Consider the following 16,953-nt stretch of genomic DNA (forward strand, 5'->3'; position numbering starts at 1 on the left):
TAAGCCGCTAATAGTCGTGCTTCGCAAGACGAAAAAACCGCAAGACGAAGAGACTCGCGGAACGGATTAATTTCGTCTTGCCAGGCACCACTGTATATGTTGGATTTCCCCAATGTGTGCAGCTGTTGGGAGAACTTCTCCCCTCTACAGAGAATATAGCAGTTTCCTTGCACCTTGCTGGTTGAAAGCACTTTGTTTTTTGGGGGGGTTGGTGGGGTTGTTCTTGTGTTGAGATGTGGGACGTACACAGGCACTGACGTCGCTGGCGGTTGTGAATGCCTTCATACTAAGAGCCCTGCTTGCAGAAAGCTAGCAGTGGTGTAATTTGGACATTAAATGCCTGCTGCCTTGCCCTTGATCCATCATAGGAGTAAGACGCTGTTTTCCCCGAGCAGCAGTGTGCAGCATTTTTTCAGAGTGTTTTCTGAGCAGGGATCCAAAAGAGAACCACCCCCACCCCATCTTTCAGCTCCCCAAGATAGCCTGCCTGCTTTCTCAGCTTCTTAGTTTTCACCATCAAAGGCAATCAGCTCAGCATGCTGTCCATAATCGATGGAAGGACAAAGAAGGGAGAGAGGGAGGGGGGGGGGAGAAGCCATTCGGGTTTAAGGCTTTCATTTTCCTCCTTCCCTGTTGCTCTCAACCCTTGACAGAATTCCCAAAGCAAAAGCTTGCCTTCGTAGGAAGGTTCATCTCCGCTGCGCCCCCAGTGAAAAGCGGGGGTGGGTGGGTCTCTGTGTCCTCCAGGAACTGCCTTGCCCTTACTTGGCTTCACAGCCATGGAAATATTTGACCCCCTTGAAGCTGGCGGCTCGAGTCAGATGCTCGCTGGGCTTTGATACGCCGCTGGGTGGAGGTTCCCCCTTCCTCGCTGTCACAGCCAGTTACGCTAAAGCAAACAGCCAGAGCGAATGCACTTTGCCCATTGACCGGGTGGCGTTCCTGGAGCAAGGCATCAGAGACCCACCAGTAATGTTTAGTAAATTAAAAGGAGTCGTGGAAAGCGGGTGATGCACTTTCCACCTAAGTTGTTGTCAGAATTGGCAGGATGAAGGTTCTCCTTTACTGCAGAATATATATCGGAATAGAACGGAATAGACTGTTGTCTTTTCATATTTTGTTGGAAGCTGCCCAGAGTGGCTGGGGAAACCCAGCCAGATGGGCAGGCTATAAATAAATTATCATCATCATCATCATCATCATGACAAATGCTCTCAGTCACCTGAGCGTCACAAATGCAAGACCATTGATCAAAGGGATCTTCTCACACTAGGCAAGAGTTTGAAAAAGCCTGGGGGAAATGCAGAGAATACTTCACAAAACAGTGCCCTAAAATACATACCTGGACTTGTTCCGATTAATGTCTGCAGGAGACTTTGTGGATATTTAAGTTATAATTAGAAAAATCCTTTATTCATAATCCTTTATTCATAAAGGAAACAGCTTATAAGAAGTAAATAAGGAGGCCAGATACAGGATAAAGGAAGTCTTTTATTTGGTTGTTTGTATTGTTGTATGTTATGCTTTATGGGATGTGGGTGGCGCTGTGGGTAAAAGCCTCAGCGCCTAGGGCTTGCCGATTGAAAGGTCGGCGGTTTGAATCCCCGCGGCGGGGTGCGCTCCCGTTGTTCGGTCCCAGCGCCTGCCAACCTAGCAGTTCGAAAGCACCCCCGGGTGCAAGTAGATAAATAGGGACCGCTTACCAGCGGGAAGGTAAACGGCGTTTCCGTGTGCGGCTCTGGCTCGTCAGAGCAGCGATGTCACACTGGCCACGTGACCCGGAAGTGTCTCCGGACAGTGCTGGCCCCCGGCCTCTTGAGTGAGATGGGCGCACAACCCTAGAGTCTGTCAAGACTGGCCCGTACGGGCAGGGGTACCTTTACCTTTACCTTTTATGTTATGCTTATTGTATTTCTGTATTGGGGGTGGGGGGTTTATGTCATGTTGTAAATAAAATTTCCAACAAAAGGGATCTTCTCATACTGTCCCTGAAGATACTGAGAAGGCAGAGTTTGGCAGCTCAGTGCAAAAAAGGGCAAAATATGCTTGATTGTGAAAGTAGCTCTTTGGAATGTGCTTTGTATTTCTTTCTTTCTTTTTGGATGAAACAAAGACATGGATTTTGCTTTGAAGGGTGGTTTAGCCTGGCATAAGCCTCTGGTTTTCTTTAGATTTTTGAGGATGGAGAGCCTTCTGTTGGGGGCCAAATTGTGGCCCTCCAAACCACTCTGTCTGGCCAGTGGGTCTCCCTTCCTCCCACAGCATAGCTGTCAACCTTCCCTTTTTTGCAGGAAATTCCCTTATTCCAGCACCGTTTCCCGCTGCTATCCCGGATTGTTAGATATCCCATAGACTGTCCCCAGGACAGGTGAGGCTGCTGATCCCTTATTTTCATATCTGAAAGTTGACAGCTATGCTCCTATGTCCACACCCCTTTCCATCCTCAAGTGCTTCTGTTAGGCTAGAAGGTGCCCTTGAAACTGTCATAATGCCTCTTGCTTGTCTGGATATGTGTGTGTGTTTACACCTCTGACTGCTGCACGGCCGTGTTAGAAACAGATATAAAATCTAGGAACCTAATGGCACCTTAAATCTAGGTCATGGTCGTCACAATGCTATGTCTAGGTACATTAAAAAAAACACACACAAAGATTACAAAGCATGTGTGTCTTTTGTTGCCAGGCTGCTGTGGGAATCACCTGCTGCGCTGCCCTGCAGACCAGCTGAGTGGCGTGGCATCACGGGCATGCCAGCCAGCCAGCCAGATGGAGATGTTGGTGCCAAACCTTGCAACCAGACATCTCCACTTATTCTCAAAAGGCCGGTTGCCGGTTGCAAAACACAACTGGTGCCCAGTTAATTTTGAACATGCTCCCCCTGCCCCAACGGGAAAGTTGCCTCTGATAGGATGTGGTCTTTGGACTGAAGATCATGGCCACTGGTCCCATCACCTCCTGGCAAATAGAAGGGGAAGAAATGGAGGCAGTGAGAGATTTTACTTTTTTGTGCTCCATGATCACTGCAGATGGTGACAGCAGTCACGAAATTAAAAGACGCAAGCTCCTTGGGAGAAAGGCGATGGCAAACCTAGACAGCATCTTAAAAAGCAGAGACATCACCTTGCCAACAAAGGTCCGTATAGTTAAAGCCATGGTTTTCCCAGTAGTGATGTATGGAAGTGAAAGCTGGACCATAAAGAAGGCTGATCGCTGAAGAATGGATGCTTTTGAATTCTGGTGTTGGAGGAGACTCTTGAGAGTCCCATGGACTGCAAGAAGATCAAACACATCCATTCTTAAGGAAATTAGCCCTGAGTGCTCACTGGAAGGACAGATTGTGAAGCTGAGGCTCCAAGACTTTGGCCACCTCATGAGAAGAGAAGACTCCCTGGAAAAGACCCTGATGTTGGGAAAGATGGAGGGCACAAGGAGAAGGGGACGACAGGGGCTGAGATGGTTGGACACTGTTCTCGAAGCTACAAACATGAGTCTGACCAAACTGTGGGAGCAGTGGAAGACAGGAGTGCCTGGTGTGCTCTGGCCCATGGGGTCACAAAGAGTCGGACACGACTAAACAACTAAACAACAAGGTCCCCACTAACTCACCTGCTGAGCTGGATGGCCCTTGTTCTTGTTCTGAGCCCTTTTCAGTCTAAATTTTGACCGAGACCAAGAGCTGAGGTTGGGAAGGGAAGCATGGATGCAGAAGTCACGGGGACAGAATGTGTCTGGATGGAACTGACATTGGCATCCGGAGCTCTAATGCATTAGCCGGAAGCTCAAGCTGCGCATTAAAACTCCCGCTTGGAGGAGCACGTTTTGCCCTTGGATGCAATCACACTGAGACTTTTCAGTACGGAAAACGAGAAAGCTAAGTTTATTACAGGACATGTATGTTGGATATGAAATATCCCAGTTCTGAGCGGCTTCAGGTGGAGATGCAATGAGCCATTCTTGCTCTTTCATCTCTTCAGGAGGGAGACAAAGGAGAGATGTCTCGCCTCCCAAGGTTGGATGAAGAAGGAAATAAGAAGTGACGTCCTCAACCCTGAGAGCATTGGTCTAGCACAGGGGTAGGCAACCTAAGGCCCATGGGCCGGATGCGGCCCAATCGCCTTCTCAATCCGGCCTACGTACGGTCCGGGAATCAGCGTGTTTTTACATGAGTAGTATGTGTCTTTTAATTTAAAATGCATCTCTGGGTTATTTGTGGAGCCTGCCTGGTGTTTTTACATGAGTAGAATGTGTGCTTTTATTTAAAATGCATCTCTGGGTTATTTGTGGGGCATAGGAATTCGTTCATCCCCCCCCCCCAAAAAAAAATATAGTCCGGCCCCCCACATGGTCTGAGGGACGGTGGACTGGCCCCCTGCTGAAAAAGTTTGCTGACCCCTGGTCTAGCACTTGAGGGAAGGTCAACACAAAGGCAGACTAGGGATTTAGGATCACTGTATTCTAGGGTTTAGCAGATTGTAACTTTACCTTATAAACCGAAAGAGCTCAAATAACCAGGTTCCCCCCATGGCATGATTTTATTTCTTATACAAATGTTGAGGCACGTGGTTGCTGAGTGCCACAAGTATATGCAGGTGTCGGGCTCATCTAAGACTTCACAGAACCATTATCCTCAATAATGATGAAACTCACAGGTGGAGAATACTTCTATTTTTACACGTCCTTGTTAGTTGCAAATGGAATCTTTGTATGAGTCAGTGCTTTATTATCCTTTTGGAACTGTGCTGTACTTTTGTCCTTCCAGGCTGTGACGCTCTGTGGTCTACATTTCTGAATCTTCTTTTCATTTCTTTTTGTTACGTTTGCACTTTTAAACAAAATCAATAATAGTGGAAAAAACAACGAAGGAAGAAAGAAAGAAAGACAGTCCAGGAAGTATGGAGGTTCACCTCTCTGTCTGCTTTCTCCCTGTGCAAACTTTCAGTCCTTCGTACAAGCTGACGTGCATCCCAAGTCTTCCAGCAGTTTCTGGATTACAGTGGTACCTCGGGTTACATACGCTTCAGGTTACATACGCTTCAGGTTACAGACTCCACTAAGCCAGAAATAGTGCTTCAGGTTAAGAACTTTGCTTCAGGATAAGAACAGAAATCGGGCTCCGGCGGCGCGGCAGCAGCAGGAGGCCCCATTAGCTAAAGTGGTGCTTCAGGTTGAGAACAGTTTCAGGTTAAGAATGGACCTCCGGAACGAATTAAGTACTTAACCCGAGGTACCACCGTATTTACATAGCTGTCGTTTCCCTTTTTAAAAGGGAAATTCCCTTATTCCGAATAGGATCCCTCACAAGAAAAAGGAAAAGTCGACAGCTGTGATTATTTATTTTTAAAAAATTCCTGTGTATCACAATTTCAACAATTATATATACATACAATAAAAACAGCATGAAAATTTCGGACAGGTCACCAGCTGACTGTTGCTGAAAAGGAAGTTATGCGCAGGCTTCGTTTCACTATACATATAAAGCATGTTAAACCCACAATTAAAGCACATGACTTTCCCCCAAAGAACCCTGGGAATTGTAGTTTGTTAAGGTGCTGGAAATGGTAGCTGTGAGTGGAAACTACAGTTCCCGTGATTCTTGGGGTGTGTGTATGAGTCTCGTGCTTTGAATGTGCACTGGATACGCTTTAAACATATAGTGCGCATCTGTCCTTAGTCAAGGATGTGGACTTGGGCTTTTAGCCCCACACTTTGCAGAGGAGCTTTGAGGTTTTGAGGAGGGACTTGAAGGGGACAGGGAGCAAGAGGCGCCACCGCACCCTCTTTCTGGAAGGGGGTCTCAGGCCTTTTCCAGTGGTGGCGCTCATCTCTTCCAAACCTTTGGGCTAGAGCTGAAGCCAGATTCCACTTCCGGGTCCTTGCTCTGTATCTGGTTGTGGTGGGGGGCCAAGCTGAACCGGCCTTGTGGCTTGCTTGGGGCAGAGAGCAGGAGATGCACATAGGCCACAGATGCGTATCTCACCCTGCTATAGATTCAGGACTGGCAAGGGTCCCACAGCCTTAAAACCCGTAACTGTATCTTACTGCAGTGTGCGTGTATGTAATTCTGTAGGGTATAATGTACAGTGGTACCTTGGTTCTCAAACGCTTTGGTACTCAAACAACTTGGAACCCAAACACTACAAACCCAGAAGTAAGTGTTCCGGTTTGTGAACTTTTCTCAGAAGCTGAACGTGCTCTGTTTTGAGCGCCTCACTTCCATTTTGAATGTTATGTCTGTTTTTGCTATTTATTTTGCATTTTTGTTTTTGTGGCTCTTTTCATTTTGTTTTTGTGACTGCGTGGAACCCAGTTCAGCTGCTACTGATTGATTGATTGTGTGACTGCAGTACATTGTTTATTGCTTTCATTTTGTGGATCGATGGCCTCATTTGATAGTAAAATTCATTGCTGTTTTAGGGGTTGTTTTTAAAAGTCTGGAACGGATTAATCCATTTTCCATTACTTTCTATGGGAAAGCGTACCTTGGTTTTGGAATGCTTTGGTTTTGGAACAGACTTCCGGAACAGATTAAGTTTGCGAACCAAGGGACCACTGTACATAGCCCTGGCAATCAATGCCAGTGGGTAAAAGCCCATGCCCTTTCTAAAAGAAATTTCTGATGTAATGTCTAACTAAAACATCTGGAGAGCACCAGGCTGGGGAACGCAGATTTAGACAGTGTGAGAATTTCCTTTCCATGTAATGGGGAGGGAACCTGCTCCACCCAATAAATACCAACCTCTGCTTCCTGCAAATTCTGGGCACTTGATGTATATTATTGAGGGAACGGGAGAGAAACTCTTCCCTTTGCAATTGCTTATCTAAACAGATGCAAACTCTGTGGTGCAGAAGGGAACGGAGCTGCATTAGCCAGAGGCTTGAGATTGTGCTCCTGGGTAGCATAAAGTCTCTGTTTAGCTGCAAACAAAGGTTTTTGTTATAGCAACCACCAGCGAGTCCGCATGCTTCTTTGAAAAAACAACAACACACGAATTACAAACTTGGGACGGTTCATTCCAACAAATGATCCAAACCAAACCCTGTGTGATATTTAAATCATGGTTTCATAATCGCCTCGATTTCAGATCAAGCAGGTAGCTCTTGATTCCGTAGGCAGGCAAGTAATTCGAGACGGAGTTCGAGAGCAGTGGCTCCTTTGCCTTGCAAGTGATCTAGAGGGGCACAGGCCGAGCTAAGCTTTCTCTTCTGGAACTTGCACCCTTCATAGCTGGAGCCCTTATTGGGTGTGGGCAACGCCAGCCAGCTAGGCTGGGCAGCTGATCTTGCCCTACAGTGTTGACTGAAGGCTGGAGTGGCGTCGTAGCCACACACACACACACACACACACACCACTTGCAAATGTAAAGCATGGTGGATCTCTTTCAGCTTCTGCCTTCTGGAAGAAGGTACAGGGTTATAAAGACTAGGACTAGCCGCCTGAGAAACAGTTCCTATCCAAATGCGATTTTGGTTTTAAACTCAGTGTAAGGTAGTCTCTAGGGATACGGGTGGCGCTGTGGGTTAAACCACAGAGCCTAGGACTTGCTGATCAGAAGATCGGCGGTTGAAATCCCCGCAACGGGGTGAGCTCCCATTGCTCGGTCCCTGCTCCTGCCAACCTAGCAGTTCGGAAGCACGTCAAAGTGCAAGTAGATAAGTAGGTACCGCTCCGGCAGGAAGGTAAATGGCATTTCCGTGCGCTGCTCTGGTTCGCCAGAAGCGCCTTAGTCATGCTGGCCACATGACCCGTAAGCTGTACACCGGCTCCCTTGGCCAATTAAGCGAGATGAGCGCCACAACCCCAGAATCGGTCACGACTAGACCTAATGCTCAGGGGTCCCTTTACCTTTTTAAGGTAGTCTCTATGGAAGTATATTGTATTTAATTATGGGGTATCAGAGTTTTTAGGGGGCTAACCAGGCTGGGATAGCAGGCATGTTGGTTTCTGAATGTCTGATGTAGATTTCGTTGTTCTGCATGGGACAATGACAATAAAGATTATTGTATCGTATCTGGCATGGCGGTCGTTGACTGGCAGTGTGTGTTGGAATCAAACCTTGTTTTGACAGTGTGGGTGGGAGAGTTTGGACTGGCAAAACCCAGAACTAGAGCGGAACCAGGAGTGGGGGACGATGCAAAATTCCTATTTAAGCCTAGATTGTCCTTCCTTCGGCTTTCTTCGCACCCTGCCCTCCGAAAGCGTAATGACCTTATTCTTAAGAGTCTTGTGGCCAGGGCTGTGTGTGTGTTAAAGTCTGCGAGATGCGCCAGTATTTGGGGGTGATGGGCCTTCATCTTTCCACATGGCTAGTGACTTGGGTCTATCAAAGCCATCGATCGCCCTCTCCTCCAATAATTCGTCTGATCCTCTCTTAAAGCCATCAGGGCTGGTGACCTTCGCTGCCTAGTTTAACTATGTGCCAGCCTTCATATACTGGGTGGATGTGGATTGCACAAAAACAAAAACCCAACACACAACTTGCTTTAGAGATAATACAATTGTTGAAGCTGCACATTCCCAGCGTAATTTTCAGTTATATACATCTCAATAGTTTTACAGTCATTTTAACATTTTGAAACTTGACTTCCTTCCCCCTCATTCTGCGGTTCCTTAAATTTGTTTTTTATATTTCCTGCTTGCTCCAAATTAACTTAATTTACTCATCCTCTCAATATCATTTTTTGTTTACAGTTTGTCTGTAAATATTCAACAAACCATTTCCGTTCTTTTATAAAAAGTTTGTTACCTTGATTTCTTATTTTTTCAGTAAGTTTCGCCATTTCTGTGTATTCTGTAAGTTTTTGTATCCATTCTTCTTTTGCTGGAACTTCTTCTTTCCATTTTTGGGCAAATAACATTCTTGCCGCCGTACATGAATAAATTTCTATACAGTTTGGGCAGTTCTGCACCTATAATTCCCAAAAGGAATTCCTTTTGGAAATTAATTAAACATTTCAACCTCCACAGCTGAAGCCTGGGCAGGCCGAGAGCACTGATTGAGAAGCATCGTGGCGCATGCTTTAGAGATGCGCAGAACCTGCGTCTCTTTGGTGCTGAACGTTCAGAAAGCACCCCGGGTAAAGAAAAAGAGAAACCCACGTTGAACGCATTCATTTGTAAAGCTCTGCCCTATATATCATGAAGGCGGTTAAATGATTCAAACAAGTCTGTTCAGATGGGCCAGCTCTGCGGTAATGAATAATGAAGAATATTTTGCAATTAGATAGCACTCTCAAATGTTCAAAGCGATTCTGGAGCGTTATCTTAGGAACCCACACAAACAGAGCCCTCTGAGCCGAGACGTTAAATCTGAGCAAAATATAGGGCATCCTTCCTGCTCCCGAGGAAAATGTCTCACCTGCAGATGCTGCCCTTTCTGTCTTCCCCACAACAGCAGCCCTCATCACCATTCTTTCCCTCTCTCTGGCCCCATTACTTTTCTCTCATATACAGTGGTACCTCGGGTTAAGTACTTAATTCGTTCCAGAGGTCCGTTCTTAACATGAAACTGTTCTTAACCTGAAGCACCACTTTAGCTAATGGGGCCTTCTGCTGCCGCCGCGCCGCCGGAGCACGATTTCTGTTCTCATCCTGAAGCAAAGTTCTTAACCTGAAGCACTATTTCTGGGTAAGCGGAGTGTGTAACCTGAAGTGTATGTAACCTGAAGCGTATGTAACCCGAGGTACCACTGTATATAAGTTTTACATAACAAATTTAAATTCAAACACAGGATTCACCTCTTCATTTAAATAATAATTATAATTATAATTATAATTATAATAACAGGGCTGCATTCTAATGTCTTTTAAAGAGAAGATAGCTGCTTATTTCCTTCACATCTGAAGGGAGGGCATTCCACAGGGCGAGTGCCACCACCGAGAAGGCCCTTTGTCTGGTTCCCTGTAACTTGGCTTCTCACAGGGAGGGAACCACCAGAAGGCCCTCGGCGCTGGACCTCAGTGTCCGGGCTGAATGATGGGGGTGGAGATGCTCCTTCAGGTATAGTGGACTGAGGCCGTTTAGGGCTTTAAAGGTCAGCACCAACACTTTGAATTGTGCTTGGAAACGTACTGGGAGCCAGTGTAGGTCTTTCAAGACTGGCGTTATGCAGTCTCGGCAGCCGCTCCCAGTCACTAGTCTAGCTGCCGCATTCTGGATTAGTTGTAGTTTCTGGGTCACCTTCAAAGGTAGCCCCACGTAGAGCGCATTGCAGTAGTCCAAGCGGGAGATAACCAGAGCATGCACCACTCTGGCGAGACAGTCCGCGGGCAGGGAGGGTCTCAGCCTGCGTACCTGGTGGAGTTGGTAAACAGCTGCCCTGGACACAGAATTGACCTGCGCCTCCATGGACAGCTGTGGGTCCAAAATGACTCCCAGGCTGTGCACCTGGTCCTTCAGGGGCACAGTTACCCCATTCAGGACCAGGGAGTCCTCCACACCAGCCCACCCCCTGTCCCCCTAAAACAGTACTTCTGTCTTGTCAGGATTCAACCTCAATCTGAGCTTTGCGTCAGCATCGTTCTATATCTATACATTTATTTATTTTCCGTTGTTATTGCGAGAAATTAGGAGGGTTCTGGACCTTGGTTGGTTGCGTTCAGTTGACTTCAGCGCAGCTTGTTTGTATTTGTGTAGGGGTGGTTGTGGTTTTGGTAGGTTGTTGGGTCGGGTTAGCCATATTGATCTGCATGCTTTTGTGTGTGGGGGGGGGGGGAGAAGCATAGGTTGTCACCTTGTTGTGCTGTGATAAAGGGGAACCGTACCGTCGTGTGCAGATTGGCTCACTTCTTCAAGTCATTGCAAAGGGAATTACAATGGTACCTTGGTTCTCAAACACCTTGGTACTAAAACAACTCAGAACCCAAACACTGCAAACTCGGAAGTAAGCGTTCCGGTTTGCAAACTTTTTTCAGAAGCCGAACGTTCTCCATTTTGAGTGTTACGCTTCTGATTTGAGTTCCACACTTCCGTTTTGAGTGTTACGCTGAGGTCTGTCTGTTTTTGCTATTTATTTTGCCTTTTTGTTTTTGCGGCTCTTTTTGTTTTGTTTTTGTGACTGGTTGGAACCCAGTTCAGCTACTGATTGATTGATTGATTGTGTGAGTGCGGTACATTGTTTATTGCTTTCATTTTAAGGATCACTGGTCTCGTCTGATAGTAAAATTGCTGTTTTAGGGGTCTTTTTTAAAAGTCTGGAACGGATTAATCCGCTTTGCATTACTTTCTATGGGAAAGCGTGCCTTGGTTTTGGAACGCTTTGGTTTTGGAACAGACTTCCGGAACGGATTAAGTTTGAGAACCAAAGTACCACTGTATTTGTTCCCGGAGCACCTTGCTGGAGTGTGAGATGCTGTCATTTGGACTCTGTAGACTGGTCACAGGGTGTGTGTGGCCTGCCTTGTTTTGGGGCGCCTGGTGAGTTGGGTGATGGTCTCCTACCCTTCCATTTCTGTGATCAGAGCTTCTCCAGCCCTGAGCCAAAGAGCAGAACCCACCCTAAGCTTCTGAAAGGCCCTTTGCAGCGTTCGTCCGCATCTGCAGAGCAGCTGTTCTGGATGAAGGCCACTTTTAAAAGATGTTTTATTTCCTGCTTCTGTTCAGCGATGGCATTGTACTTTTTAAACGTTTAGGTTTTTAATTTTAAGTGTGTCTTCTGCAATTTCCTGAGTCCCCTTTTCACCACATAGGAGAGCAGCTTCTAGGAGTAAATATTTGAACTATTTGAAAAGCAATTGTAGTAAGCAGATTACGCTAGTAGGACTGTAAGAAGCTTTTTAGGCGTCCCCCCCTAAAAAAGCTCAGCAACTCTGCCCCCTCCCAAAAGCTCAACAACTGTTTTGTATGGGACAATGACAGTAAAAATTATCCTGTCGTAACTATGGGCAATCCTCCCCCCCAAAATAGCTCAACAACTTTGGGGAATCTCCCCAGCCCCATTTCCTCATTTCCTAAATTTTGAGTCCCCCCAAATAGGGGGCGTAAATGAGTGTAAATGAGTTTTGATGGATGTAATAATGGGATGGGACGCGGGTGGCGCTGTGGGTAAAACCTCAGCGCCTAGGACTTGCCGATCGCATGGTCGGAGGTTCGAATCCCCGCGGTGGGGTGCGCTCCCGTCATTCGGTCCCAGCGCCTGCCAACCTAGCAGTTTGAAAGCACCTCCGGGTGCAAGTAGATAAATAGGGACCGCTTACCAGCGGGAAGGTAAACGGCGTTTCCGTGTGCTGCGCTGGCTCGCCAGATGCAGCTTTGTCACGCTGGCCACGTGACCCGGAAGTGTCTGCGGACAGCGCTGGCCCCCGGCCTCTTGAGTGAGATGGGCGCACAACCCCAGAGTCTGTCAAGACTGGCCCGTACGGGCAGGGGTACCTTTACCTTAATAATGGGATACTGAATGGTACAGTTTTTGTAAAATATGCAGGGATTTTATGATTTTATGCAGAATATACACGTTTTTTTCTTTTCAACTCTTGAGTAGTAATTAATCCTTACATTGAAACTTGTGGCCAGAGTTCTTGGTTTATCCTTTTCAGTGCATTCTCCACAAGAACTCCAATTTCTTAAGGGATTTTATGAAATGCAAAATGAACCGTGGAAGGAGAAGAAGGGAAGTCATCGATATCTTAAGGATGTGACAATGAGTACTTCAAATTGTAAAGCAGAAAATTTAATAAAATAAGATACAAAAAAAGAGAAGCGTTTCTGGGTCTGGGCCAATGGCTGGGCGAGAGGTCACCTGGGGACGCCAAGGGCTGCAAGTGTGACACTGATCCCAAGCAGCTTCTAAATGTTTTCCTGTGCTTTTTCCTTTCCCCAGGCTGGAATGGGTGGAAATCATCGAGCCTCGGACGCGGGAGCGCATGTACGCCAACCTGATCACGGGGGAGTGCGTCTGGGACCCCCCCGCCGGCGTGCGCATCAAGCGCACCAATGAGAACCAGTGGTGGGAGCTCTTTGACCCCAACACCTCGCGCTTCTACTACTACAATGCCTCCACCCAGCGGACCGTCTGGCACCGGCCCCAGAACTGCGACATCATCCCCCTGGCCAAGCTCCAGACCCTGAAGCAGAACACCGAATCCCCCCGGGCCTCCACTGAGAACAGCCCCGGGCGCAGCAGCAATGTCAGCCGCGAGGGCAGCACCAGCTCCTCCCAGGAGCAGGAGCCGGAGGGCGGCGGGGAGAAAGCGCAGGACCAGAGCCGGACCCACCGACAGCCCTCCCAGTTTGCCACCGTCAAAGAAGAAACGGAAAGGTAACCTTGCTTTGCGGCGGAAGCCACAGGTCTCTGGTTTTCGGGGCTTGGCAGCGCGGCCTAGTGGGTGGAGCTGTCTGAGCAGAGGCCGGCCGGCCGTGCTCTGAGCTCTGCCCAAGGACCCTGCGGAGCAGGGAGGAATACGAGATTTGGCTGGTGGGAAGGGCGCAGTTAGCTGTTTTTAATTTTCTTTTCTTGTTTTTGCACACTCCTCCATTGTTTGCAATCCGAAGCTCGCTTCATCCCCCCAAAAAAGTTTTTGATTTGAGTTTCTACTGAAATGAGGCTGCATTTTAATGTTGTACAGTGGTACCTCGGGTTGCATACGCTTCAGGTTACAGACTCCGCTAACCCAGAAATAGTACCTCGGGTTAAGAACTTTGCTTCAGGATGAGAACAGAAATCGCGTGGTGGCAGCAGGAGGCCCCATTAGCTAAAGTGGTCCTTCAGGTTAAGAACAGTTTCAGGTTAAGAACGGACCTCTGGAACGAATTAAGTCCTTAACCCGAGGTACCACTGTACTTTAATCTTGTTTTTAAGTTGTATTTTAATCAATTGTTTTTATACCTGGTGTTAGCCGCCCTGAGCCCTGAGTCTTGGCTGGGGAGGGCGGGGTATAAATAAAATTATTATTATTATTATTATTATTATTATTATTATTATTATTATTATTTCTGCTCTGCAGTTTTCTGGGGGTGGGGGTCGCTGCGATTGCCTTGCCAGTCTCAGGATGGCACAGATGGGGAATTTGTAACCCGGCAGAAGTTCTTGGACTGCAACTCCCACCAGCCTCGGCCAGCAGTCGGGGTGATGGCAGTTGTGGTCCAGCAAATGTCTGGATGGTCCCTGCCTTAGAGACTTCTAGCCACAATGAACCAACAGGGTCTGACTCTGCATCCATAGTCTTCAGCCTGCCTTGCCTGTCTCTCCTGCTCCCTCTCTTTGTATCTTCCTTCCCTTGTGAGCTTCTGAGCCTCCCCAAAACCTTTCCTAGTCTTTCCTATTCCCCCCGCCTCCATCCTGTCCTTCCTGGAATCTCCATCCTGCGAGGATTTTCACCTGCATCTCTCCAGTGGGATAGTTCCGAATCGGCGGCACATGCCCTTCTGACTTGCACTCTTCTAAAGACTCAAGGAATGAGGTTATCACCCCTCTTTTATTGTCCACTCCGGGTCACCCAGCCACTGCCGTCCTTTCTCTTGGCAGATCAAGATGAGTAGGTGACAGCAAAGGTTGCAAGGTTTTTAGCAGGGGGAATCAGAATAAGATCCACTATGCGACTGTTGATTCAAAACCCTAAAATCTATTTTATATGCCGTATTTTTTGCCCTATAGGACACACCGGCCCATAGGACGCACCTAGATTTTTTTGGGGGGGGGAATAAAGGGGGGGAAATTCCTTTATTTCCCCCTCCCCCAGAACGGGTCCCAGATGCGCAGCTTTGGCATCGCTCTGGGAGCTTGCGCAGCTCGGGCTTCCCCCTCCCCCAGCCCCCAGAACGATGCGGAAGCTGCACGCAGCTTCCGCATCGCTCTGGGAGCTTGCACGGCTGGGGGAGGGGAAAGCCCGCCGCCAGCCTCCAAACCAGGTTGGGAGACAGTGGGATGGCGCGCTGTGCCTCCCCGCTGTCCCTGAGCTTGCGGGGCTGGCGGGGGGGGGGGGGGGAGAAGGGGGCTTCTCCCCGCCGGCAGCCTCCAAACCACATCGGGAGACAGCGGGATGGCGGCGTTCTGCCTCCCCGCTGTCCCCCGAGCTTGTAGGGCTGGCGCTGGGGCTCTCCTGAAGCCTGGAGAGCGAGGGGGGTCGGTGCGCACCGACCCCTCTTGCTCTCCAGGCTTCAGCGAAAGCCTGCATTCGCCCCATAGGACGCACACACATTTCCCCTTCATTTTTGGAGGGGGAAAAGTGCGTCCTATAGGGCGAAAAATACGGTAGTTGACTTTTTATTTCTATTATTTGTATATTGTATTGCGGTTTTATTGCTATGGCCGGTGGCTGGCGCAAATAAAGATTCACTCATTCATTCATTCATTCTCTAGTGGGATCCAAGACACCAGGGTCCCCTGTTTGGCAACAGCGGGCCTTGTCTCTGAGGCAGTGCAAAGCTAACTGGAATGCAGGCAGGAGACTTTAATCTTCTGCGCAGATGGCCCTGCTCCCTCCTCGCACCGCCTCCCCCTTTTGCAGGCTGCAGCAGTTTCCTGAAATACACAAGGAAGAGGTGATGGTTGTTTTCCCGTTCTCAGTTGATGCCGGCTGGTGCATCACAGCTCTGCCCAGGCAAGGAGAGCTTCCTCAGAGCAGGCTGTGGTGAGACACAAAAGCTGGAGTGGGGTTTCCGGAGGCGACTGAGAAAGAATATCTGGCAAAAACCCCGGTCGCTGCAGCCTCAGAGCCACAGCGATCTGGATACAGAAGGAGGACTTCCTTCTCGCTAATTTGAGCCGGAGTACGGCATCTGAGCCGCGCAATCCGCTTGAGACGGCGCACAGTGATCATTAATATAATTAATAATAGCAATTAGCCGATCAGTGTCAGTAGTAATTAAAGATCAGCTGGGAGGAGGCAACAGGTGGCTTTCCGCGGGGGTCTTCCCCTGTGCCCGGCGGGGTTGCCGTGATTGCTTAATTACATCTGAAGAAGTGCGCATTGCGCCCCCGGCAGGAGCAAAGTTGATCTTGCGGGGCAGGGGGAAAGGGGTGCACTCGGGCGCAAGCGCAGCGTTGGCAGAGAATCTGGTCTACCTGTGTGCCAAATCTGAAGAAGTGTGCATGCACACGAAAGCTCATACCAAGAACTAACTTAGTTGGTCTTTAAGGTGCTACTGGAAGGAATTTTTTTTGTTTTGACTATGGCAGACCAACACAGCTACCTATCTGTAACTGTGTGCCAAATGGTTGGGATTTGTAGGAACAGAGGACGCCAGCCTGGGGGCAGCTGCAGGGTGCTGCTGGTCAGGCCAACCCGCAAAAAATCAGGAAGCAGCAAAGGCAGCGGTGTTTGCAGGGGTGCAGCCCCGCTGTAAAATCCTCACCGTGTCATAGTTCCTGCTGAGTTGCCTCTGAAACGGCCTCCGTTCCTCTTTCTAAGGCGCATCTTGGGATTTGACTTATCTCCCTTGGCGCATTCCACTTCATGCGATGGCTGGTGCTTGATTCATTTCATAAAATTTCTATGCCCCTTGGTTGCAGAAAACACCTCAAAGCAGTTTACAGAAAAACAAAACAATAAGAATAAGAAAAATAACAATGATTTGACAAAGGGTTGAAATAGTAATGGACTAGAAACAGATTGAAACTCAACCCAAAACCTGGGTAGGCTTGCCTGAATAAAAATGCTTTTATCAGGGGCTGAGAAGAATACAGTGACGGAACCTGCCTGGTCTCCATAGGCTGGGAGTTCCAAATTGCAGGGGCTGCCACGCTAAAAGATGAATCTCTTATAAATGTGGAGCGGATATTATGAGGCACCTGTAACGCTGCCAGTTCCCCTAATCGAAGCAGTCAAGTGAACTTCTGTGGGGTCAGTTGTTGTTGTTTAGTCGTTTAGTCGTATCCGACTCTTCGTGACCAGAGCACGCTAGGCACTCCTGTCTTCCACTGCCTCCTGCAGTTTGGTCAAACTCATGCTGGTAGCTTCGAGAACACTGTCCCACCATCTCGTCCTCCGTCGTCCCCTTCTCCTTGTGCCCTCCATCTT

General features: G+C 48.2%; 1 protein-coding gene across 2 annotated transcripts in view; it reads left to right on the top strand.

Annotated features, from left to right (window-relative positions):
* Positions 1-16,953, top strand: part of ARHGAP39 (Rho GTPase activating protein 39) — a 198,933-nt gene that overhangs the window by 87,835 nt on the left and 94,145 nt on the right. For both annotated transcript variants that reach the window (XM_028736038.2, XM_028736039.2), the window contains exon 2: positions 12,816-13,253. In XM_028736038.2, the coding sequence (XP_028591871.2) occupies positions 12,816-13,253 (438 nt within the window). The remainder of the gene's footprint in view (positions 1-12,815; positions 13,254-16,953) is intronic.

Source organism: Podarcis muralis, chromosome 8 (genome assembly GCF_964188315.1).
Source record: "Podarcis muralis chromosome 8, rPodMur119.hap1.1, whole genome shotgun sequence".
Classification (NCBI taxonomy): Eukaryota; Metazoa; Chordata; class Lepidosauria; order Squamata; family Lacertidae; genus Podarcis; species Podarcis muralis.